The sequence below is a fragment of the Agelaius tricolor genome, unplaced genomic scaffold, assembly GCF_023055355.1.
Source record: "Agelaius tricolor isolate 1412-34295 unplaced genomic scaffold, bAgeTri1.0.p SCAF_36, whole genome shotgun sequence".
NCBI classification, from domain to species: domain Eukaryota; kingdom Metazoa; phylum Chordata; class Aves; order Passeriformes; family Icteridae; genus Agelaius; species Agelaius tricolor.
Window position 1 is genome coordinate 92,564 of NW_027269296.1, and position 22,934 is coordinate 115,497.

The 22,934-nt window shown below is 51.7% G+C and overlaps 2 protein-coding genes and 1 non-coding gene across 13 annotated transcripts in view; all 3 read right to left on the reverse strand.

Moving 5' to 3' along the window:
* Nucleotides 1-3,502: 3,502 nt before the first annotated feature.
* Nucleotides 3,503-12,353, reverse strand: RCC1 (regulator of chromosome condensation 1). 4 transcript variants are annotated; one of them, XM_071453246.1, is made up of 12 exons: nucleotides 12,312-12,353; nucleotides 11,925-11,973; nucleotides 9,475-9,552; nucleotides 9,214-9,291; nucleotides 8,924-9,111; nucleotides 7,916-8,095; nucleotides 7,736-7,832; nucleotides 6,718-6,840; nucleotides 6,374-6,529; nucleotides 5,947-6,066; nucleotides 5,382-5,534; nucleotides 3,503-4,872 (listed from the first exon to the last, which is right to left on the reverse strand). In XM_071453246.1, the coding sequence occupies exons 3-12, from the start codon at nucleotides 9,545-9,547 to the stop codon at nucleotides 4,697-4,699; spliced, it is 1,344 nt and encodes a 447-aa protein (XP_071309347.1). In that variant the 5' UTR covers nucleotides 9,548-9,552; nucleotides 11,925-11,973; nucleotides 12,312-12,353; the 3' UTR covers nucleotides 3,503-4,696. The 4 variants fall into 4 exon arrangements, with proteins under 4 accessions (XP_071309347.1, XP_071309348.1, XP_071309349.1 ...); XM_071453247.1 differs by lacking the exons at nucleotides 11,925-11,973; nucleotides 12,312-12,353 and adding an exon at nucleotides 10,400-10,422; XM_071453248.1 differs by lacking the exons at nucleotides 11,925-11,973; nucleotides 12,312-12,353 and adding an exon at nucleotides 10,102-10,157.
* The window catches only part of PHACTR4 (phosphatase and actin regulator 4), a 51,177-nt gene continuing 39,559 nt past the window's right edge, over nucleotides 11,317-22,934 (reverse strand). For 7 of the 8 annotated variants that reach the window (XM_071453239.1, XM_071453241.1, XM_071453243.1 and 4 more), the window contains 10 exons: nucleotides 20,124-20,706; nucleotides 19,302-19,525; nucleotides 18,717-18,867; nucleotides 18,068-18,123; nucleotides 17,098-17,159; nucleotides 16,197-16,334; nucleotides 15,218-15,294; nucleotides 12,766-12,812; nucleotides 12,312-12,353; nucleotides 11,317-11,973 (listed from right to left, as the gene is read on the reverse strand). In XM_071453239.1, coding sequence (XP_071309340.1) covers nucleotides 12,767-12,812; nucleotides 15,218-15,294; nucleotides 16,197-16,334; nucleotides 17,098-17,159; nucleotides 18,068-18,123; nucleotides 18,717-18,867; nucleotides 19,302-19,525; nucleotides 20,124-20,706 — 1,337 coding nt within the window. In that variant the 3' untranslated portion in view covers nucleotides 11,317-11,973; nucleotides 12,312-12,353; nucleotide 12,766. Of the gene's footprint in view, nucleotides 11,974-12,311; nucleotides 12,354-12,765; nucleotides 12,813-13,389; nucleotides 14,652-15,217; nucleotides 15,295-16,196; nucleotides 16,335-17,097; nucleotides 17,160-18,067; nucleotides 18,124-18,716; nucleotides 18,868-19,301; nucleotides 19,526-20,123; nucleotides 20,707-22,934 lie in introns of those variants that run through there. The other variant, XM_071453237.1, reaches the window with a different exon arrangement.
* On the reverse strand, nucleotides 12,462-12,666 carry LOC139603105 (small nucleolar RNA SNORA73 family). Its single transcript, XR_011683573.1, has one exon. It is a non-coding gene; the product is annotated as a small nucleolar RNA SNORA73 family (small nucleolar RNA).

A 22,934-nucleotide genomic window follows, 5' to 3' on the forward strand; every position in this document is an offset into this window, starting at 1 on the left:
GCAGTTTCCAGCTCTCTTGTGACTCACAGGCATCAAAAATGAGCAAGGTCTGGTTCAGGGGGGTAGTCTGGGGAGTGATGAAAGTGCCTCTAAATTTACTCTTTCCTGTGAGAGTGGGGATAACCTGGCACAGGGTGCCCAGAGCAGCTGTGGCTGCCCCTGGATCCCTGGCAGTGCCCAAGGCCAGGCTGGATGGGGCTTGGAGCAGCCTGGGACAGTTGAAGGTGTCCCTGCACATGTCAGGGCATGAAACTGGATGGGCTTTAAGGTCTCTTCCAACTCAGGCTATTTGATGATTCTGAATTCAAGTTTTAAAAACATACCTGGACTTGGAAAAACTCACCTTTGTGAACACCTAAAGCCCTTTAGAGCTGAGATTGTTTGCAAGCCCTAGTCACCAAAAACCTCTTCTGCCAACAGTCATCAAGACATAATTTTATTTTAAAAGACAAGCAGCCCAAATTCTGGCCCAAATTACATTTGTAATTTAAATACAAATGAGGATTTAGCGGAAAAGCAACAGAAACGGGTGTTGGAGCCTGTAACTTTGCTCTGGCTTAACGAGACTTTGGACTTTAAGGTACTGATCACTTCTGCAGTGTAGGCTTCTTAGTTCCCCAAGAAGGAGAACCATAAAGAGTGCAGACTGGATGTGAAAACCACTTGAGGACCCCTGTCCATTACCCAGCACCCTGGGAAAGCTGAGCCAGGCACCAATTCTGGAGATTTCACAGCCCAGTTAAACTAGCAGCCAGCCCAGATTAATTGTGCAGCAACCTGGGCTGGCACATGCCAACCAGCTATTTCCAGGGACATTTGCAGGCCAAAAGCATGTGCTATTGCAGGAAACATCCTTTCCCCAATTTTTTTTCTTTAATTAATTCACCAAATAATGAACCCTGATGTATTGAGCTCGTGATTAATTATGATGATGCCAGTTTCTTTGTCTGCAGGTTTAGGCTGACTTTGGAATTGCATTAATATGCAGATAGAAATGAATGGATCTGGCTTTCCTGGGGAGGACAGGAGCAAGAGCTCCCACCTTCTTGACCCTGGAGCAGCCTGGGGTGGACCCAGGCTCTCAGCTCAACAGAGATGCTTGTCTTGCAATTCATCATTTAATAGGGAAAGAAAATCACTATGAATAATTAATTCCTAGAGGATTTTTTTTCTCCTTTCAGAGTCACAAATTCTGCTTAATTCGTACTGTTTTATTCCCTGAGCAAATGGGACCAGGAGGAACATGCAGGGAGGGGATGTCTGGGGCACTGTGTAAGCACTGGAGCTCCTCCAGGCAGGGAAAGAGCCAGGATCCCCCCCCAGCTCCCAAGAGCTGAGTGAGCCATATGAGACTTTCCTTATTTTTGGCCTGTTGTAATGGGAAAGGAACCAGGATGTCAGCAGTTTGGGGAGGGGACAGAGACACCACCACATCACTATTTCAACCCAATTCTCATCCTAAAGAGACCCAAGACACCCTTGCACCAGGAGCCACACCAGAGCACTGCACATGGCAGTTATCCTGGGATATACTGGTCAGGCAACAGCCTCAATGATTGGAGAGACAGCCCAGCACAATGACTAAACCATCATTAAACCCTGTCACAGGCAGCTTGGCCATAATTAAAGCTCATTTCCTCTTCCAGGCAGGAAAGGAATAACAAGAAAACAGTCTGAATATCCTCCAAACCCTCCTGAAGATGCAATTCTCTCCCTGTAGATCCAGCAGCACCACTGCACAGGCAGAAATTTTCTATCTAAAACAGCAACATGTTAAAAAAAACATGAAAAAAAATCCCTCACAAACCTTGCAAACAACACTCAAAGTGCTTTTAATCTGGGCCCAAAAGATCTTCACACTGCCAGGCCTCATCCTCCAGGGATGCTAAAGCCCTCGAATACCACTTTCCCAGCTTTTGTTTGTGAAGCAAAAGCCTTTTATGCACTTCCAATAGCAACAGATGGAGACCAGAGTGTGGAGCTGCCAGCTGGTGATGAGGGAGAGTCTGGAGGTGTCAGTGCTAGAAAAACTCCCCCATTGACTATGGCTGGATCCAGGGGTCCACTCCACAGGACCCAAATTCCTCCTCCTAATCCTCAAAATGCCCCCACTCACTCTGTGAGCAAAAAACCTTGTTAATGAGACATTTCCCTTCCCTCAATTAAGCTGTTTTCCTCCATCCACCCTCTCCCCTCTGTGTGGGGGCTCATCCTTCCCCCAGTTTCCAGCAGCTTCCCACTGAAGTGTCACTGGTTCCCAAGACAATTGCTTATTCATCAGTTCTGAATATTTTAAATCTTATTGTTCTCTCCCAGCCCTTTTCCCATGTTTCTTAAATATAACAACAAGCTTCCCATTCACAAGGACATGTTTTCCCCTTTCCAGAAACAGGAACAGCCCCTCAGGGATGGGTACAATCCCATCTTATTTAGGAATGATCTGGGTTTTCTCTGCACCCTCAGGAGCTGGAGCAGGGAATTGCATTGGCTCCTGGCAGGATCCAACCCTGTTGTGTCCACACCACTGATACTGTTCCTGCTGCCCGAATGTGGGAGATGCAAAAACCTGCCAATGTAGGGGACGGGGAGGAACTGGGAGCACTGGGATGTGGGATCTCCCCAATAGCTGAGGCTGGTTTTGCATAAATATTGCTGCTGGGAATCAAGCCTAAGTGAAGAGCAGTTTGTCCATCAGGTATCCAGCAGGTCACATTGCATTGAACAGTATCAAATGGTGATGGTCCCCAGGGAGCAAAATTAGCCATAGGATTAGAGAGCACTTGCCCATGGCTCAGCCTGCAGTGATTGCAAAATATGGGCTTGATCCCTCACAATACAACATTCCCTGTGGGCCCACATCCCAACCTTTTGCTTAGAGGTAAAAATAAAGTCCTTTGCAAGCCCAGGACTGCAACCACCAGAACAAACCCACCTGATGGGATGTGGGTGGCCCCAGCTGGACCCACTGAGGCCATCCCTGATTGTAAATCCAAGTTCATCCCACATGGGAGCAGCAGAGCTGCTCTCAGTGCCCAGGCTCACTAAGGAACCGGCTCCTGCCCAAATGAATTAAGTGCAAACAGCAACCTGGGGCTCCAGTCACACCAGGATGTGGGAATTTGCCCCGTGGCTTCCAGTCTGCACACACATCTGGCTCAGCTCCAGCTGGGAGCACCCAGCACGGACATGCTAGGACCCTTCCAGGTGTGCCACGGGCTTGGCTGTGTTCCTGGAGACCCAAAGATACCTGGGGTGACCCGTCAGACAGGCTGGGAAAAGAAGAGGAGGTGACAGAGAGGACAGGGACCATGCCCTGTCTCCGTCCCAGTTCTCCCAGTGCCATGGCCCCACAGCGGCCAGCGCATCCTCCTGCTGCCACCTGGCGGCCACAGAACACTCGGACACAGCTGGGACCAGGACAGCGCCCCAAAAAGCAGCCACCTGTCCCGACTGTCCCCACGGGAGAACTGCCCAGCCCTCCAAAGCGCAGGAAAAGCCTGGGTTTATCAAAACTCAGTTTATTCCAAATGTTAAAAGATTTTTTTTCGTCCTTTCTGCCTTGATTAATCAACCAAAATACATTTTCTTTTTTTTAAAAAATCCAACCCCTTTGGAACCATTGTATAACCCCAGACACCCCAGACCCCCCTCCCCAGCCACAACCCCCCTCCTATTGCTATAATTTAACTTTTTGCAGAGCCCTCCTCACTCCAGGTACCGGAAGGTACCTCCTATAAGGAGAGGATGGAGCAGGCTGGGCACAGGAATCAAGACCAGTTGGATCAGGGAGGAAATGGGGAGGAGTCCTGTTGCTCCCAGCAACTCCATGCATAGCTGGGGTCTGGATGCCTGCTCATTAAGGCCCTAACAGCAAATGAACCTCCTTCCTCAGCAAGTGAAAGAGAAAAAAACCAGTGTTCCCACGCCTGGGATGGATTTGGTTGGGTTTCCAAAGGCAATGGCAAAGAGGGAGTGGCCAGGACTGTGAAAAGTAGCATGAGGTGGCTGCTCCAGGCCATGGGGAGTGGGGAACCTGCTCCTGGCCTCATTGCCAGGCAGGGGCTCAGCTTGAGGGGATGGGAGGCAGGAGCCTCGAGTGGTCACACTGTGCTAGGCATCATCCAGCAGCATTCTCCCTCACCAGGCAGAATTTCCGCACAGTAGTGACAAGCTCTGGATTAGAGGATGGAGCTTCCTGGGCACATTCCTGCTGGACTCAGATCCACCTGGAACAGGCTCAGAGGGGTTTGGGGGGTGGAAGCAGACAAATCCAGAGGTGATTTAGGTGAAGGGGGTGGAAGAGCATCCAGATATGGGGAACATGGGGACCTCGGGGAGACCATTACCCAAACCTGATTGCAGAGTGAATAACAAAACCCTCAGCTTTGCTGGGCCAGGAAACATTAAAAAAAAAAAAAACAAACGAGAAGTGGAAATCCATCCAGGCACAGAACTGCGATCAGTTTAGGACCAAGCTGAGCCGGGGAGCTGACAGAGCACTGGGCACCACAGGAAAACAGACAAACGCTTGCAGAGAGAACCCACGGGCACCCTGTTCCAGCCACGCAGGCGCTGCTGGGCCGAGCTCCGTGAGCCTCCTGCCCTCCCCAGGTAATCGGCTCCCCAACCCAGGCAGAAGTTGTGGGGGGTCTGGGGGTGCTGTGATTCCGCTGGGTCCGGCTGCAGTGTCGCTTCATCAGCTCTGCTCCTTGTCACTGACCAGCAGCACAGTGTGCTGCCCACCGCTGGACACGGCCAGCACCCGCCGGTTCTCCAGCTGCTTCCCCGTCATCTCCACGGGGCTCCAGACATCATCCTCCTCTCCGGTGCCCAGCTGGTAGTTAGTGCCCATTCCCCAAGCAAACGCTCGTCCTGCAACAGAGGTGAAGCAAGCTTTGAGCTCTCAGTTGTTGCACAATGGGAAGGCGACCTCGCACCCAGACAGTGCATTGCTATGAGTCCAAAACACAAGCAGGAGGAAGAGAACGAGCACTTGCAACTCAACAGGTGTTCCGTCACAGAGCCAAGGAACTTTCATCCCTTTGAGGGAGAAAAATAAACCCACAGCCCACTCCAAATCTTCCTTCCTGCGGACCCTGCACACAGGCAGATGCAGCATCAGAGCATGGAGGTCTGGCATCGGCAGAGTCAGAGAAGAGACTGTCAGGCCAACAACCCCTTCCTGGTAAACACCACATGACCAACCCTGCTGCCCACAAACAGGCCCACAAACACATCTGAGCAGCCACTGCCCAGCTGCCCCCAGGAGATGGGCAGCAGGACCTGGCTCCAGTCCCAACCCAGCTGGCAGTGTGTGGTGACGGTGTGCAGGGCTGGATGGAGGAATGAAGGAAGTGCAGAAGCCAAGACCTGGCACTCACCATCACTGCTGACAGCATAACCAACTGACGCTCCGCAGGCCACTGAGACGATACTGGGGAGCTCTGGGATAACGGTGGGTGTGCTCTTCTCCTCTGCCCCTGTCCCAATGCCCAGCCGGCCATACTCTGCCCTGCCCAGGCTGTAGGCTTTACCTGGAGCACAGCGGACACACAAGACAGGAGACCTGAGCGGGGCAGAAGTTGCAGCAAGGCCAAAGCAGACCAGGACCTCTTCCCAGGCCTGACTCCTGAAGGAGCATCACTCCTCCACACCACACCCTGAGACCCATCCAGAAGGGGCAGGGTGGGATAGAGACCCCTTCAGCTCCTCAAAATCAGTAAGCTGAATAGGTGCAAGAGCAGAGTTCACAACTGAGTCCAGGTTTCTGTTGTCAGCTTCCCTTCGCTGCAATCTCACACCAACATTGTTTCCTTGAACACCGAGAGCTTGGAGGGCTCCAGCACATCACCCTCATCCCAACAGCTCCTTGGCCAGGTTGAGGGCCATGGGATTCCCCCCACCCTGCTGTGTGACTCGCAGCCCACCTGTCACAGAGTCACTCACCCTCAGAGTCGACGCAGACCGTGTGGTGCTGCCCGCCAGAGAACCCAACCCAAGACTTGGTGGAGTTCTTGAAGGACGTGAGGTTCTGCGGGGAGAAGCAGGGCTCGGTGTCCTGGGTCCCTGCAGGGTGGGACGCACAAACCCGGGCAGATCAGGTCCACGGGCATGGACAGCTCTGGCACTGAGCCATCCACCCTGGGACTCACCCTACCAGAGACCAGTACAGAACTGCCCAGCCCCAAAATCTAATTTCTGCTCAAACCCAGTGGGCACGAGGGCTGGGACCTAAACCCAGAGTGAGTCCCACCCCCATTTCCAGCTCTGGTGCATGCAGTGTTTAGATTCTGGGGCACCCAGCAGCTTCCCCCACCAGGCCAGGGCAGCAGTGGACTGGAAGGAGATCTGGAGGGACACAGGTGAAGCTCACCCAGCTGGTGGTAGTTGGAGAGGCCAAATCCATAGATGTGTCCCTCATGCGTGACGGCGAAGGTGAAATACGCCCCGCAGAAAGCGTCCTGGAAGCGCATTTTGCTTCTTCTCCCTCTGCCTCTGACAGGGACAAGCTGGGGGACCAGCATCCGTTCTGGGGTAGGAGACAAGGCGTTATGCAAGGACTAAGGATTTACACCCTCCCTGCATCTAAGGATCTGGTTCACTGCATTCACTGATTACACATAAGCCCTTGAGCATCAGGGACTGGGGCCCTTTGTTCCTCTGCAAAGGGCAGAGCCAAAGCCAAAGGCTGCACCTCTGAGAACTAAATCCACTCACCCAGTCCTCGCCGTCCTCCTCGGGTGGCAAAGAGTGCTGGCACTCTGCCCAGCTGGCCCTGTTCACCACAGCCACATGTGAACAGGTCGCCGTCCACTGTCAGCATCACCAAGTGGTCGTTTCCTGGGACAGGAAGGAAAAAAATGTTATGGAGAAGTCTTCAACAAGTCCTCAGGACTGAGATCCCACAGGTAAACCCCAGTTGTCCCAGCTTATGGGGTTTACTGCACTTGATACCTCAACACCAATTGTGTCACCACCTAAAACTCCAGGATCTCCATCTTCCTGATCCCAGGAATTCAAAGCAGTTTTTCTGGGAAGGCGGTAAGGAGACAGAGGTGTGGCCCAACCTCCCCTGGGTCCCAGACAAGCACCCTGGCTGCTGTGCTCAGCTTCTCCAGGCGTCATTAGAGAGCAAGTGCTCTGACCCCAGTGGGTCACAATTCAAGCCACTCTTGGAAGGCATTCTACATCAGACTGGTCAAATATTAACTCAATATGTGAATCTGTTGGCGCTAAGAGGTCTGATCTCTGGAAGAGTCAGAGATCAGCAAGTACACCCTTGTATCAGGCTTGGAACAAGCCAAGAGGGAGGAAAAGTTCGTGGACGTTCCTCAAGGGTTGTGACAACCTTGTGTACCTGCCTGACCCTGCACACCCCAGGGCCCTGCTTGTGGAAGGGGCTCACAGCTGGTCTGTGAGTCAGAAAGAGATGAAGAAGAGAAGCTGATAAGAGTCGCCTTTGCCCCTGAAAGGAGTCCTACCAAGGCTGTCAGCATGTAAATGGAGAAGAAAAATAAACAAGGGGTCCTGCAGTTAGATCTTGACAGAAAACAGTGGTGTTGACTGCCTTGCACCAACGAACATTATGTTGATTTATTGTGGCCAATGAATAGGTATAAACTTTGTGAGAGGATATAAAAAGACAGCATGCTGCTAAAATAAAAGAGAGAAGCTTTCTTAAATACACAGTGTTCTTCTGTTTGTTAGGACCATCTCAACAACTACACCTGCTCACCTGAAACTATTTTAACAACAGGTGTATCGAGCTGGAGCAGCACAGGAACGGAGCTCGTCTTCATGGGCTCCAGCAAGCCGATCACTCCATTGTTATCCTGAGGGAAGAGAGAGACACAGGGATCAGCCACAGGAGCAGCAGCCACCAGCGAAGCTTCCAGTATCTGAGGACTCAGCGTACCCGGAAGGAGCCCCAGACAAAGACCCTGCCATCCTCAGTCAGCGCGGCCGTGTGGCTGTCCCCCGCCGACACCTGCACCACCTTCTCCTGCAGCTCCACCAGCCCTGGAGAGCTCTCTGACCCTTCAGCTGAGGTGTCGCGTCCCAGGGCACCTTCATCATTGCAGCCAAAGGTGTAGATCTGCAGATTGGGTGCAAGTGGTCAGGATGGAGCACAGAGGGGCAACAGGCTGAGTACGAAGTCAGGGGACAGAGAGTCGTGAGGCTGAATTATTACAGAATCACAGAATGGTCTGGGATGGAAGGGACTTTAAAGCTCATTTCAGTCCACCCCCTGCCACGGGCAAGAACACCTTCCACTAGCTTGCTTTAAATCCTGTCCAACCTGGCCTGGAATACTTCCAGGGACGAAGTGTTGTCATCTTATTGCGAAGCTCTCATACCTTCTCAGTGATTTCTCACGGGCACCTCCTTGCAGCACTGACTCCTTCTTCCTCACAGCACAGCCAACAAACTCCAAGTCTCTCCTCACCCAGCTAACCCACTCTTTTATAGCACTCATCCTTATTAGACACAGCTATGGCCTGTTAAGGGCAGGCCTGTTCCTAATCTTTGGTAATTAGTACAGCTGCAACTCCTCAGGGGTGAGATTACCTTCTACACTATCTTTATTTTCTTACATTCTAACCCCCCACAATGAGGCAGCCACAGCTTCTCTGTACCAGAGCCTCACCACCTTCACAAGGAAGAACTTCCCAATATCGCAGCTAAAATGGCAGTGTCATCCATCTACTCTCTGTCAGTGTGAAGCCATTCGCCCTTGACCTATCGCTCCATGCTCTTCTCCTAAGTCCGTCTCCAAATCCTTTCAGGTCCTCCTTTTGACCCGCTAAATTTTGTGGTCCACGAGACCAGGCTCACCCCTACAGCCAGAAACAAGATGTGGGCAGAGCAGTGGCTGATTCCTACTCCCTGCTCCAGAACACATCCCAGAACCCACTGCACTTACCTTTCCAGTCTGGCTGAGGCACACTGTGTGCATCCCTCCAGCTTCCACCTGCACCACCATCTCCGGCAGCGTGACCAGAGCTGGCTTCTTCCTCTCCATGATGTCTTCACCCAGACCCAGCTGCCCGACATTACCCTGGCCCAGTGTCAGCACCAGCCCAGGCTGTGAGCGATGGGATGGGTGGCTGACTGCGGGGTGTGAGGGGGAGAAAGAACAAGTCAGGGTACAAGTTTCCTGGTAAAAATCCCCCCTGGGAAAGTGGAAGGAAAATTCCAAGGGATTTTTCTTACCTTTAACCTTTTTTGTCTCAGTAGATTCTTCTTCTGGTACCAGGATCTTCATTCTGCGTTTTGCTGGCATCTTGGAATCTAAATGCCAAAAAGAGCCAACATTACCCTGGCCCAGTGTCAGCACCATCCTAGGCTGTGAGCGATGTGATGGGTGGCTGACTGCAGGGAGGGAAGGGGAGAAAGAACACGTAGGGGGACAAATTTCCTGGTGAAAATCACCCCTGGGGAAGTGAAAGGAAAATTCCAAGGGATTTTTCTTACCTTTAACCTTTTTCATCTCAGTAGACACTTCTTCTGGGACCAGGATCTGCACTCTGCGTTTTCCTGGCATCATGGAATCTAAATGCCAAAAAGAGCCTGTTCAGTGAACCGGGCTGTTCACTGTCTGGGGTTCCCCCTCACACCCTAAAAACCACCTGAGGGACTGGTGACTGATCCCTTCTCCTACTCTGGGAAAATAGAAAGTTTTCCCTTGTATGTTTTATCCATACTCTCTATTTTATGTGAACGTCTCCAGATTTCAGGTCCAGGCAGGCGAGGAGAGAGGGAAGGGGAAGAGAAAGGAGAATGAAAACGGGAAAGGGGAGAATGTGAGCCAAGCCGTACCTGCGTCCTCACCCCCTGCCCCGTTCCGCATGGCCCGAGCACGGCCCCCGCCCCTTCCCGCCGTTCGAATTCCCCGCGGCGCCGCCCCACGTGGGGCGGCGGAGGCCACGGCCCGGACCGGCGGCTCCTCCCGCCGCCTGCAGCTTCTCCCGCTGGCCTGTGGGCTGCGCCGAGGACGGCCCCGGGCCCGCCGGGACCCCCGCGGCCGCCCCCGTGTCCCCATGCCCGCCCCGCCGCTGCCTCCCGCCGCTCTCCCGGCTCGACCCCGCCGCGCTCCCTCACCGCCCGCCGGCGCCGCCGCGCTCCGCTCTGCGCATGCGCGCGCCGGCTCCTGGCGGCGCTGCGCCCCCTGGCGGCCGGCGGCCCCGCGCGGCCACAGCACTGCCCCCGCAGGACAAGGGGACAGAAGGACAGAACGACGACAGGTGGGGCAGGACAGGGGGACAGAAGGACGGAAGGGGCACAGGTGGGGCAGCACAGGGGGACAGAAAGGCACAGAAGGGCAGGCAGCACAAGGCGGCTAGCAATACGCTGCCCCACAGACACTAAATCCGAGTCACTAACTCATCCTGCTTCTAACCTGCAGGGATGCCTCCAGCCTCCTAGGCCGCAGCCAGCCGGGATGGAACAGAGCTGCTGCAAAAAACTGGCAATTAAACACGCTGAACAATGATAACGGAATATGGAAATCCAGCAAGTCTGCGACACCACTTTCTCCAGCAACCTACTGCTGCAAAGTGGAAAACACTTTTACTCTTGAAACAGGAACTAGACCAAACTCCTCCGGTTTATGGGAGGACAGCAAACTGTAGCTTCCCCTTCATCCCATGCGATTACCATTATTCCAGTGATTAACTCTGCTGTTCCAGTCTGAAGGCCTGCATTAGGCCTTATTAGCTCTTATTTTTTAATAAAATAATGTTCCTATTTAACTAACATCTTGGCTGGTACAGCGGCCTTTATCTGCTTATCTACAGCCCATTGCCCAGGGGTCACCCACAGCCCCTGAGATTGGAAAATCTTGGAGAGACATCACCATTATTTATCCCAGGCTCATGCTGGGAGATAGACAGCCACTCCCTTGTTTTCCCGGGCCACGTCATGGCCCAGAGCAGGACATCTGGGAAACTGCTGATGCCGGTATCATCGAAGCCACGGCAACACCTCCCCTAAACCCTCCCTTTAACAGCACTCCTCTTTAAAAGGGCAAGGGAAAGCCGTGTGATCCCCCTCCCTGCTCCCCCCCCCACCGGGGTAACAGACCCCACCAATCCTTCTCGATTTAGCCCTTGATATGAAGGTATTGTGCCCAAACCTGGACTGAAAGTAGGATCTGTTCCTAATCCAGCCCCAATAGAGTGCCACACAGCATTTCTACACACTTTTTCAAGATGGTTCAGCAGCAAACCAGAATTATACTCCTACACAGGAGAGGCACCACCCAGGGCACAAAGCTTCCCTTAATATTCAGATCACTCACCAAAAACACACACCAAGCCATAGCCAAATTCAGTTTATTGAGTTGTCTACTGTAGATAGGTACAGACTTGGACATCAACATGAGTGAGAGCTGTATTTCAGGGCCTAAACACACAAACTGTGGCTCCCCCGCCCCCCCCCCCACATCCTGTAATATAACCCACCCATTTTCAGTATCACCTTCCCTGTAATATCCTGGCCCCACAAGGTCGAATCCACTGGAAGCTTCTTTAGTGTGTTTCACAGGAGAGCACACGCATTATTTCCTTACCCCTTATACTTCCCTTAACCCTCCTCCCTTAGTTAGAAGCATCCCCAAAGCAGCTCTTTGCCAGCCAGACCAGCCAACCCCTCAGCCCGTGGACTGCCTTTCCTTCCCGTGCAGCTCACCCATAACGTGTAGCTCCAGGCTCTGCTCCACAAAATCCAGCAAGTGCATGTCCCATCAAGGGACCAGGGCCATCCGTTATTTTTCATGCTCCAAGCACGTGCTTTAAAAAACCACTTAATTCACGCAGCCCTGCTTCCATCGCGTTTAGATTTCTGTGGCTACATTTTTATTACACGTAGTGCGCTAACAGGAACTGGGCAACCACCTAGCTTAGGCCAACTCTTAAAATACTCACCCTGTCCCACTAAAGGTGGATTTTCTTTGTCACTTCGCCCCAGCAGATTCTGCAATATTTTAGGAAAAAGAAAGGTATTTTTTCCTGCTTTTTTTCTCGTGTCCAACAATACATCAGTAGAGTTTTATGTTTAGCACACAAATTTATCTGCAGTGTTTTTTTCTGTCTGCTAAGACTCATGACTTTTTTTCCCCCCCCTTATTACTCAGGCATTTCTTTTCCCTGTCTATCCAAAATCGAACACAATCGTCAAAGCTAGGAGCCTCCAACCTGGACTCACTATATTACCACCCATGTCACCCGGAATGAAATTTTATCACTAAACCGACGCATTATTCTAGAAACATCTTTGATATACACAGCATATTACATTTTTCAGGCAATTACCTTCAAAAATCGCGTTTCACTCCAACCTTTTCAATTTTGGCACTGGAAATGAAAAAAATAAAAAGGTACTTTAAGGATTTGCTCAGGAGGTCGTGTTTTTATCTCTCTCCCTCCCAGCTCGGCACGTGCTACCCGTCCCACCCCGCGTGTCAGTGTTTCCTGCATGGTTTGTCTCCTCTGTCACAGCCCAAGGGCTCAGAGAAGCAGTAGGAATATGCAGGCTGCAGGCTCGGGGCCCGGCTTGCTCTCCAACGTCGTGGAAAGGGGCTATACGTCATGGGCCCGAGGGCCTGCGCTCCCATGCGCCACACGGACAGAGCCGAGAGAGAGCGACTTCTCCGGATATCCACGTTGGACCTTTGCTTTAAACATTTATAACCACCTTGCCCGCCCCAGGCCCCTGCGCGTCCCAGCTCCGCCAACCACGCGGCGGGGCCACGTGAAAGATACTCACGCTAGAGCGAACTGGGCAAACCAGGTTTAAACAGGCTTTGGTGGAACCTGTAGGAAAAGGAAATGGCTCTGAGGGGCGGCTGAAGTGGCGCGGACTGACTCCGCAGCACCCACAGCCACGTGCCACTCACAGCGTAGTTTAGCGGTAAAATGGGGATGGAGCGGGCATCCGCTGACACCGCAGCGCTGCGCGGCCAGCACGACCACGCGCCACAGCAAGAAAAAGGGTTTAAAGGGTAACAACGGTTAAAAGGGTAAAAGTGAAGCCAACTCTACCTGCATACAACGCCGCTCCTCACGGTGAAAGAGGCCGAGCTAAACCGCGCGGCGATTTTTATAGGGGAGGGAGGCGGGGCTAAAATGCGCGCATGCGTCCCGAAAGAGGGGAGTGGACAGACCGTATATGGGCATAGGGGCCGGGGCCAACACCCAGCGGAAAGGGCGGGGCCTGCCGCGCCTGCGCAATGGCTGCAAGGGCGGTTGGTACATGCGCAGTCGGAAGTGAGCGAAAAGCCGCGGCTTCAGGGGAGGGGCCGCCATGGCTGACCCGCGCTCCACGCGTTCAGGAGCCGCCGGTGAGGCTCCTGCTGAGAGCAGTGGAAAAGACCAGACCACACAAGCAGGGTTTAAGAAAAAAAATTCTAAAATACTTTTATTTAATAATTAAAATCTGTTGTTGCGGAGACTGATATACAATGTAATGGCGGCTGTACAGGGGATGCTGTGAGGGAAGAGACGCCAGCGGATGCTGGGCCATGTGGTCTGTGGACAAGACAAAGTTCTTCTCCCCCCCACCCCAAACCCCCGCACAAGTGGCATCTCACAGATAGTTTAGTTTTGTGCATAATACAGCAGTGGCCCTACCAGATTTTTTTTAAACCCGCATTGAGGAAGAATTTTTCTCTCAGAAGAGAAATACCATCTTTTTAAGGTCACTTTTTAAACCTATTCTTCCCCTCCTTTTGACCCAACACAGTGAAACGCTCAAGTTTCCAGTAGGTTTAGCTGTAAAAATGAGAAAAAGGCAAGCTTCAACCCTGATTTGGGAGAGCAAAAAACATTTGAGAGAAAGCCACAATAAAAAGGACTGACTACTCTCACAGTTTCCCCAAATTAAAAAGTTTTAAAAAGGCAACAGTAATTTTTCCTGGTTCTGTAATTTGTTAAACAAGCCTAAATATCTCAAGATCTGTTATTAAGATCACAGCAAGTGTGAGAGAGTGCAGAGCATTTATACATATATTGGGGTGGTTTTCTTTTTTCCTTTTTTTTTTTTTCTTAACAAAAAGATGCAGCATATGTTAATATCTACACAATTCCCTTCCAGGACAGCAAACCGTTGGTCAGTAGTGATTCAGGGCATTAAGGACATGACAAAAAAGCAAAACTCCCAAAACATAGCGAGTGCTATGTCAGTTGTCTGCCAGGGTTCTCTGTACACAGCTAATATACACACATTTGCTTCTGAGCACATGCTCTCCTCAGCTTCCCAACATCAGAGCTGCCTTTGTTTTTAATCTCCCTTCCTGATGGAAAGGAGAAGGGAATGAGGAGTTGCACTCCCCAAGAGAAGTCTGTACAGCTTGGGGAGGAAGGGGTCGTTCCCCTGGGCACGGTCTCCTGGCAGAGTCATATTGCTGAGCCACGCGAGGTATAGTGTCAGTTCCAGCCTGATGGCATGAGAGATGTGTTTGTTCCAGTGAAATGCTACATTCAGACAGGATTCCCCTTCCCTGGCCGAAAGCCCTTTTCTGGATATGTTTGGAAGGCAAATCTTGGAAGAGCTGAGGTTCCACCCTCACTGTATTGCCTGGGAGAGGGATGCAGAGGACTTCCAGCCCTCATGGGTTTCTTGCTCCCTCCTTGGAATATTATGGTCGATGGTATCTGAAAGTCAAGTGAAAAATCTGAGTGTTATCCTTGGAACTCAGGTTAAATGGTTACTTGGGCACTACAAATGGCCAAAGAGAGTAAATTGAATTATTATCTCAGAACTCTCAGCCCTCAGGGAAGCTGTGAACATCAAATAATTTCACTTCCTGTGCTCTGCACTCAACTTTGCCACACAGAGCTGGAAGGAAAGGAATCACTTGGGCCACAATCCAGACCTGACTACACAGATTACATCCAAGGTAACTCATTAGCAAGTTGTTTTGTGGCTACGGCTGCACATCTCTAGCCCCAGAAAAGCTGACTCCAGCTGCAGCTTCACACTAGTTTCAGATGGTCACTGAGCCTCCAGGATGGAAGCCCCAGTTTAAGGAAAACCAACCCACTTTGTGTCTGCTGCTGCTCCAGTCACCCCCCAGGACTCAGACAGAAAGGGACATTCAATCTCCAACTGCTGCACAAATAATTCTAAGGTTTTAGTGTTTTGCCACTGAGTACTGTCCTTGCAGCACAGCTCTGACAGCTCTAAAAGGTGGAAAACTCTTATGTTAACACATTCTCACCTCGTGAACTGCTTGCTCTCCTCGTGCACTTCCATTTCACAGCTCTTAAACTCATTCAGCTCCTTCCTGATGGCTGCCTGCACAGAGAGGGAGATTTTTTTGGAAAGGGCTCAGAGAAAGACTGGAGCAGCCACCCCAGTTTTCACAGTCCATTAATGCCAAGCTGAATTTAATCTGCCTTCCCTGATGAGGGCTGGGCAGTGCCCAGAGGTGGCCTGGGAGGACAAGGACAGGTAGTTCCCTGCCAGTTTCTTGAGCCTGCAGGGAACTGCACTGCCATGACCAATACTCGGTATCCTTGCTGTGTGTCGAGAAAAGAGAATGGGGCTGGGGAAGGGTCTGGAGCACCAAGAGCAGCTGGGCAGGCTGGGGGGCTGAGCCTGGAGAAAAGAAGTCTCAGGGGGATCTTCTCACTCTCTACAACTCCCTGACAGGAGGGTCAAGAGAGTTGGGGGTTGGTCGCTTCTCCAGGTAACAAGTGACAGAACAAGGAGAAACTGCCTCAGGCTGAGGGAGAGGAAGTTTAGATGAGATACAAGGAAAAACTTCTTCATAGAAAGAGCTGTAGTAGAACCACCATCCCAGGAACTGTTCAAAAATGTGCAGATGGGGCACCCGGGGACATGGTTTACTGGTGAACATGGTGGTGCTGGGTAAACAGTTGGACTCCATCATCTTCAAGGGCTCTTCCAACCTTAACGATTCCATGATTTTATGATTCTTACATCACTCAAAGTGAGGCAGAAGCCATGCAAGGCTTTCAGACTGCACCCACCTGGGCTCCACCTTGCCATGAGGCAGCAGGAAGCAGAGCTGGGGCAGCACATGCAAGTGAAGGCACACAGGTGGGGTGGCAGAGGGAACGGTGAAGAGGTGAAGGAACAGAGGAACAGAGCAAATCTCCTTGGCTCACACCCATTTGTGTGGGCCACCCTGGCTGGCTCCTCTTCCCATGTGGGGACAGGAGACTCTCAGTTACCTTGTCAGCTGGAGTCAGCTTTGTCCATGGCTTATCTGCTCGCCGGTCATAGTCTTGAGCATCTGTTACTTCCACATATTCATTAAACCTCAGGATCTTCCTGGCCTGCAGCTCTGCCACTGTAGGCCTTTGGCTAAGCTGAACACCAGGAAAGACAAAGGAGGTTAAGTCTGAGCCTTGTCCACAAAGCAGATCCAGGACTAAGCACCCCAAGCAAAACTAAAACTAGTTCCCTCACTGTGCCTTAAGCACAGACACTACCAGATCCTGCCTGCAAGGGAATAGGTAAACCTCTTACAGACTGGATACTCCCACTGGGATCACAAAGCCAGGCTAGGGCAGAACCTGGGCCACACTGTCATGGAGGAGGACACTGAGGGTTGTGGGAACAGCCGCTACAAGGGTGAGCCCTGCATGACAGCCCTAAACACAGCTTCAGCAACGGCAGCACTCACACTTCACACCCACAGGCCTTGGGGAAGCTTTTCCCAGCCATGAGCAACAATCACAGTAGCTTGGATGTAAGAGCTAAAAGCAGCTGTTACTTTAGAAATGGATTTCAGGGAGCCTGGTGTGAAGTGGTGGCTGCTGAAGCACTGTGTTAAAGCAGCCAGGCCAGCAAACCTTTAAAGTATCAGGTGCCAAATTTAGTTCTCATCTCACTTGTTACACTCACTGCCAGCTCAGATCTCAGATCTGTCACTGACAAACACACGGCCCTGGTGCCAATGGCTCACCGTGGGTGACAGACCACGTTCCAAAGTCACCGCAGTGCGAGGGCACTGGGGACACTTACACAAGAGCCCCGCTCATGGCCCGCAGCACGGCACCTGCAGCGTGCTCAGGGCCCCCGTGCCCGGCAGCCTGGCCAGGTGGCTGTCACCACAGGAGCCAGCAGTACCTTTCTGGTGAGCCGGCGCTTGATCTCCCGCTTCTCAGCTTGACGGTCAGCTTCATTTTTCGCTGCCAAGGGGGAAAAAAAACATTTTTCATGTAAGCATCAGGCTTTGAAAAGTGCTTTCTAGGCTAGAACAAAGGACAGTATTGAGCTGGATCAGATTATCTACAGATCTAAAGGCTTAGGACAGGCAGAGAGCGCAGTACAACTCAATACCCTGTGTCACCTCCTGAACTGGCGGGGCAAATATGCCCCTTACACAGCAGCAGTGAGTCATTCACCTCAACGATTTAGGGCCATATCGCCAAAATACACCCAAGCCACTGTGCAGCCTGCTCCTTCACAAAGCTACTCTAGTTTAAGAGAAAATAACAGCACAGATAAATATTTTAAATGGAAACTTCCTGAACTGACATTCCCATTTCCTCAAGATGTTTATTTAAAACTTTTGCAGAACAAGATATGGCCAAGAGAAACAGTCCTGACTTTGTGATGCACTGCTGCTTTAGAGATCATGCAAGGCAATGCTGTAATGTCTGGAACACAGAAGTCCAGCCCAAACAAAAATACCTTTCACAGTCCTTGCTGTGCAACAGCAGAGTCTGAACCAACCCACACACTCTTCTCTGAGATGGCAGGCATGAGACAGCTATTCCATCCATAATCATATGATCACAGAATGGGCTTGGTTGGAAGGGACCCAATCCCACCCCTGCCATGGGCAGGGCACCTTCCACTCTCCCAGGTCACTCCAAGCCCTGTCCCACCTGGCCTTGGACACTTCCAGGGATGGGGCAGCCACAGCTTCTCTGGGCAACCTGTGCCAAGGGCCTCACCACCCTCACAGGGCAGAATTTGTTCCTAACATCTACTCTAAATCTCTTTCAATTTAAAACCACCCCCACCTGATACATAAAAATGTTAAAGGCAAACTTATGGTATTTCTCAGGACCACCAGAGAAATGCTACTCACGCTGAAGAATGTTCCTCTGTTCCAGTTCTTCTGCAGTTGGTCTCTGACTCAGTCGCCTGAAGAGAAGGGTGAGAAGTACAGAATGTTGTATCTGGTCACTCATCAATAGCAGATGAAGGATGAAACTGCCTGGTTTCAGTGCACTAGACAGCCTTCTCCACACTCCTCACTCACCACTGAGGATCACTGCTGCCCTGTTTTACACTATGCTCCTGTCAAACAGCTGCTCAGCCACTGGCACAGCTTTGGGAAGGGCTACGGGCTCTCCAGCTCAGAAGCAGCTTTGCAAGGAGCTCAGACAGCAGAGCCTGGACTGCCACCAGTCCCAGCTTCATCCACCACCAGCACCCACCCTGCATCCATCCACACCTTTTTATCCACACCTGTGTTTTACATGTCTGTAATCCTTGAGATTTTCCCCTCTCAGTCCATTTAACCTCTGGAAACAGGGGCCTGTCAGGGGGATATTGTTAACTCCAGGAGGAACTCCCAACTTTTCCAACAAAGGAGGAACAGCAACACAACCTCCTAGCCCTGGTCCAGCTGCCATGGCCAACCACCCACCCTATTCCAGCACAAGCTGCTTGGACAAGGCCCCGACTTTGTGCAATCCCACTCCACACACACTGATCATCATCATCATCTGTACCTGATCAGCGTTGTCCCAATCTGGTGACGGATTTCGTTCCACTCCTCCTTGGTCTTCCGAGGGAAGATGCTCTTCTCCTCCTGTGGTGCAGTTGTGTTCCCCAGCTTTATAGCAAGCGTATCTTTCCTCTTCACTTTGTTGGCCAGCATGCCTGTGGAGAGGGAGAGCAACAGGATGCAGCTCAAGCCTGCCACAGCAATCCCAGCCCTGTGCCCCTCCCTGAGCGAGAGCAGTCCTCTCTCCTTGCTCTTCCCAAGCTCTGCACTCACTGCACAGCAGCAGCAGACAGCATTTTTTGTGTGACACCACATGGTCACCTAATGCTGTCCCACCTGAGGGGCTGGGACAGCACAGGCTGTCACAGGAGCCGTCAGGAACTGAAGGAGTGCACTCAGCAGGTGATTGCACAGGTTTGGCTGCAGAGCCTTGGAAAAAGCAAGGCAGAGGACATGTGCTACATCATGCAACCAAGAACCAGCTGCTTTGAGGCGCTGTGGGAACCAGTGCTTTGATCCAGATCTCAGTGCAGCCAGGCACGAGTTCAGCAGAGCAATAAAAATGACACCTGCAATGTCAAAGCCTTACTGTTATGGCTTTCATCTTCTTCCTCATCCTCATCATCTTTATACAGGATGGGCCCCTCCGAGTCAGAGTCGCTCATCCCTTCGTCTCCTTCCTGCTCCTCCGGGAGGACCTGGGGTACCAGTTTGGGGATGACTGTGACAGATGGCACATCTCCAATATACACATGAGGACCTGAATTCTGTTCCTCTTCCTGGTCATCATCTTCCTCTTCCTCATCGTCTGGACTAACAAAAAGCACGCTATTACACCTCTGAACACTTGGAACAGAGCCTGCAGAATATCCCTAGAATCAACACGCCCTTAGCTCTCCCCTCAGGGAAGCCCAGAAACCAGAGGTGCAAGAGCCACTGCAGGGTCCTGCACCGTCCCCTCTCTTCAAAGTACAGGGAGCTCTGACCAAGGAAATGACAGAGGCAGGTTCTGCAGAACCAAACTGCCCTCTGACCCCACTGCTCTGTGACTTGGAGATTCAGCTCCGCTACAACACAAGACAGTTCTTTTCCCACTTATGTTTAGCAAAATAAAAGGCTAAGGAAGGCCACAGATGGATGGAATCCGGGACCTTGTTTGATCTGGGTGCAGTTACAGATGGTCCAGGCCTGGATTCCTGACATCAGCCTGTGTTTGTAGTCTGGAACCCACTTCCCTTTGTGAGCAATAAAATCCCACAGCCAGGGGTAATTTCATGGGGAAGATGCTCTGGTTCTTAAGAGCCTGAAACACAGATTTGGACAACAGGGAAAATGGTTTCAGCAGAGACCTAAGCCCTGCCCAGCACTGCAGGAGCTGGGAGAGCCGGCACACAAACAATGAAGTACTCACACTTTGAGCATCTCAATGGTGACAGGCAGGGATCTTGTCCTGCCTAGGGTGCCATTGTCTTCTCCAAAACCATCGTTCTCAAAGAGCAATGAGTGAGCCCTGTGGGACCCCTCGGGAGGTGGAGTGACAGGCAGAGGGCTGGCCAGAGCCTGCTGGATACGAATGTGCAGTGGGATTTGGGGCAGGCGAGGCAGCACGTGGGGTTCACCAAAGCCTTGTTCCGCTGTCCTCTTCGACGCCTCCATGGACCTGAAGTCTTCAGGAAGAGCAGGAGGAGGAATCTCCTTGGGCAGGTCCAGGGAGCACGGTGGGTCTGGGACAGGGGTGGAGGCGGGCAGGGCCACGCGTGGGGGTTCGGGGGGCACGTGGGTGGGCAGCGGCGGCGAGGGCGAGGGCGGTGGATAAGCGGAGGTCACGTGCACTGGAATCGGTGCGGGGCGACTCCCTGTCACTGTCCTGTCATTTGGGGGCTTAGAGGCGACAGCCTCTGACGTGTTGTTAGGCAGGAGGCCTCTCTTTGGAGGGAGAGGAGGGGAAGGCTTGGACAAGGCTGTACCACTGGTCATTACCTGGGAAAGTTCAGCTGAAAATAAAAACCACAAAAGCCACAATGTTTAACGGTGTATTTTCCAGATAACTTTCCCCAGTGTGGAAGAAGCACGGCAATGCGCTTAGAGCCTTGGACTAAGCGTTCTCTGCTACCTTTTATTGGAGCACCATACCAGAAATAGCCAGGTTACAAGGCCCTGGTTTGTCCTTCTAGCAGCAAAGGTAAGACTTGGGAGCACAGCCAAAACCAAGCAGGCTGAGACAGGTTTGTGCATCCTGCTGCTTCAGAGAGAGAGAGAGAGAGAAATGGCACCAGCCCTTCAAAGACGGCACAGGAGCCTGCCCAGGAATGCAGTTATGTGGGCACTTTATGGCTGTATTTACAGCATAAAAGGAATCCAAGACATCCAGGACCCCCCAGTCTTCAGTTGTGTTAACGGCTACCCTGCACATTAAAAAACTTCTCAGGAAGAATCAAAAATTCCTAAGGTCTTATTTTTTGCTCTGAGGCAAAAATCAGCACAGCTGCAGGCAGCAGTGTGCGTCCCCCTCTGTGTTCATCCATCAGACCCAGCCCAAGAACGCCCTGCTGCCAGCAATCCTCAGGATGAGGTTCTGCTCTACTCCCTCTGACCTCTGCTCCTTAAGCCCCATATAAACTCATCTGCCACTACTAGAAAAACTTCAAAAGATACCTAAAGCCTTTAGTCTTAAATATTTGCCAATTGATGGAGAAGAGAGAAAGAAATAGAGACATGAAAAATGCCTCCAGTGAGCAGTCACAGGATCCTCAAACCCCCCTCTGTTCCTAGGGAAATTGCAGCAGTAAAGACTGCTGTTGCTTTAGGAGTTTGCAGTTTTAAACACCCATATATCCATGGCTTCTGGGGCTTGTAGAGGCTTTGCCTAAAGTGGCTGAGACTTGCAACACATTACCCTGGAGCGGGTGACAGTGACACCTGGATGCCCTCAGAACAGAGCTGGGGGAATCTGAGGTGCAGACACCACGAGAGGGTGCTGCGAGTGGGAGAGTTTCCCAAGATAAGGCCACATAACTGGAGAGAGGTGGGCACATTTGTGAGATGTTTAGCATTTTTAGACTTTCCCCTTGTAGATTAAGGGCCAGATTGTGCAAAACAGAGCGTCCTCAGCTCCTGCCCAAGGGACTCCAGTGTCTCCTGAGCAGTGCTTCAAGCCTGGCAGGACCAGGCCTGAGGCACCTCTGGGTGAGAGCAAAATTTGAAAGGGATGAAGGAGCTGGCAGAAGGAAGCTGCTGCTTGAGACACCAGAACTGCTCAGGGAATGAGCATCTTGGGGACAAACAAAGGGGTGACCTGCACAGTAACTCCCTCCCAATCCTCAGGCTGTGGCAGTGGCACAGAAGGATGCCCCTGCAGTCAGAGCAGGCACCAAAGACCCTGGAGAGCTCACAAAGCCAATTCCACTCCTGCTGTTCAACAGCAGTGACAACACAAGGCTCACCCAGCAACACCACAGCTCCAGCTCCACTGTGCCAGACAAGAGGGCTGTGGAGCCTCCTCTAGATCTGTGTTCATACCCAGGGAACCAAAGAGAACTGCTGGTTCTCTCCTCCCCTGCACACCCGGCAGCTGCTCCCAGCCCAGCCCGTGCTGGTGGGATGAGGCAGGATGGCTCCAAACACCTTGGGTACACTGCTGTTTCCAGCCACATTTTTTGTTGCACAAGTACCTCCTCCAATTAGAGCTGGGGCATTTCAAATGCCACCTGCAGTGTGTGCAAGCAGCTTAAAGAAAACAAGAAGGTATTTCATGGAGTGCTCAAGCATGGTCAGGCTAATCAAGCTAGTCTGGCACATGGGGGTTGTTAATACCATACCAAGGTCACTTGCAAAACCTGCCAGAGCAAGGTGAGCCCCAAGCAGAGCAGAGCAATCTGTCCACACTGAAAGCAGTGGCCCAGGCTATTTCAGATGGCAACTTGCACATCCAGCACTGCCTCTCAAACCACACCTGGGTAACACCTCCAGTTTCTGTGATAACAGTGCAAACCTGTCAGATTGATCTTCCCAGGAGCCTCCCTCCCGATCTGTGCTAACCTCTGCTAACCCTGTCCAAAGATTAGGAGATGTCTGTGAAAGAACTACCTGAAATGCCAACAGGCCATTGCTGCATGGAAGCCATACCAACTCTCAAAATTGCATCTTTAAGATCCCCAGAACTCCCACAGAGAACAGAGATTAAATGAGCTTTAAGAAACTCTCACCAAATCTTCTGCTTAGA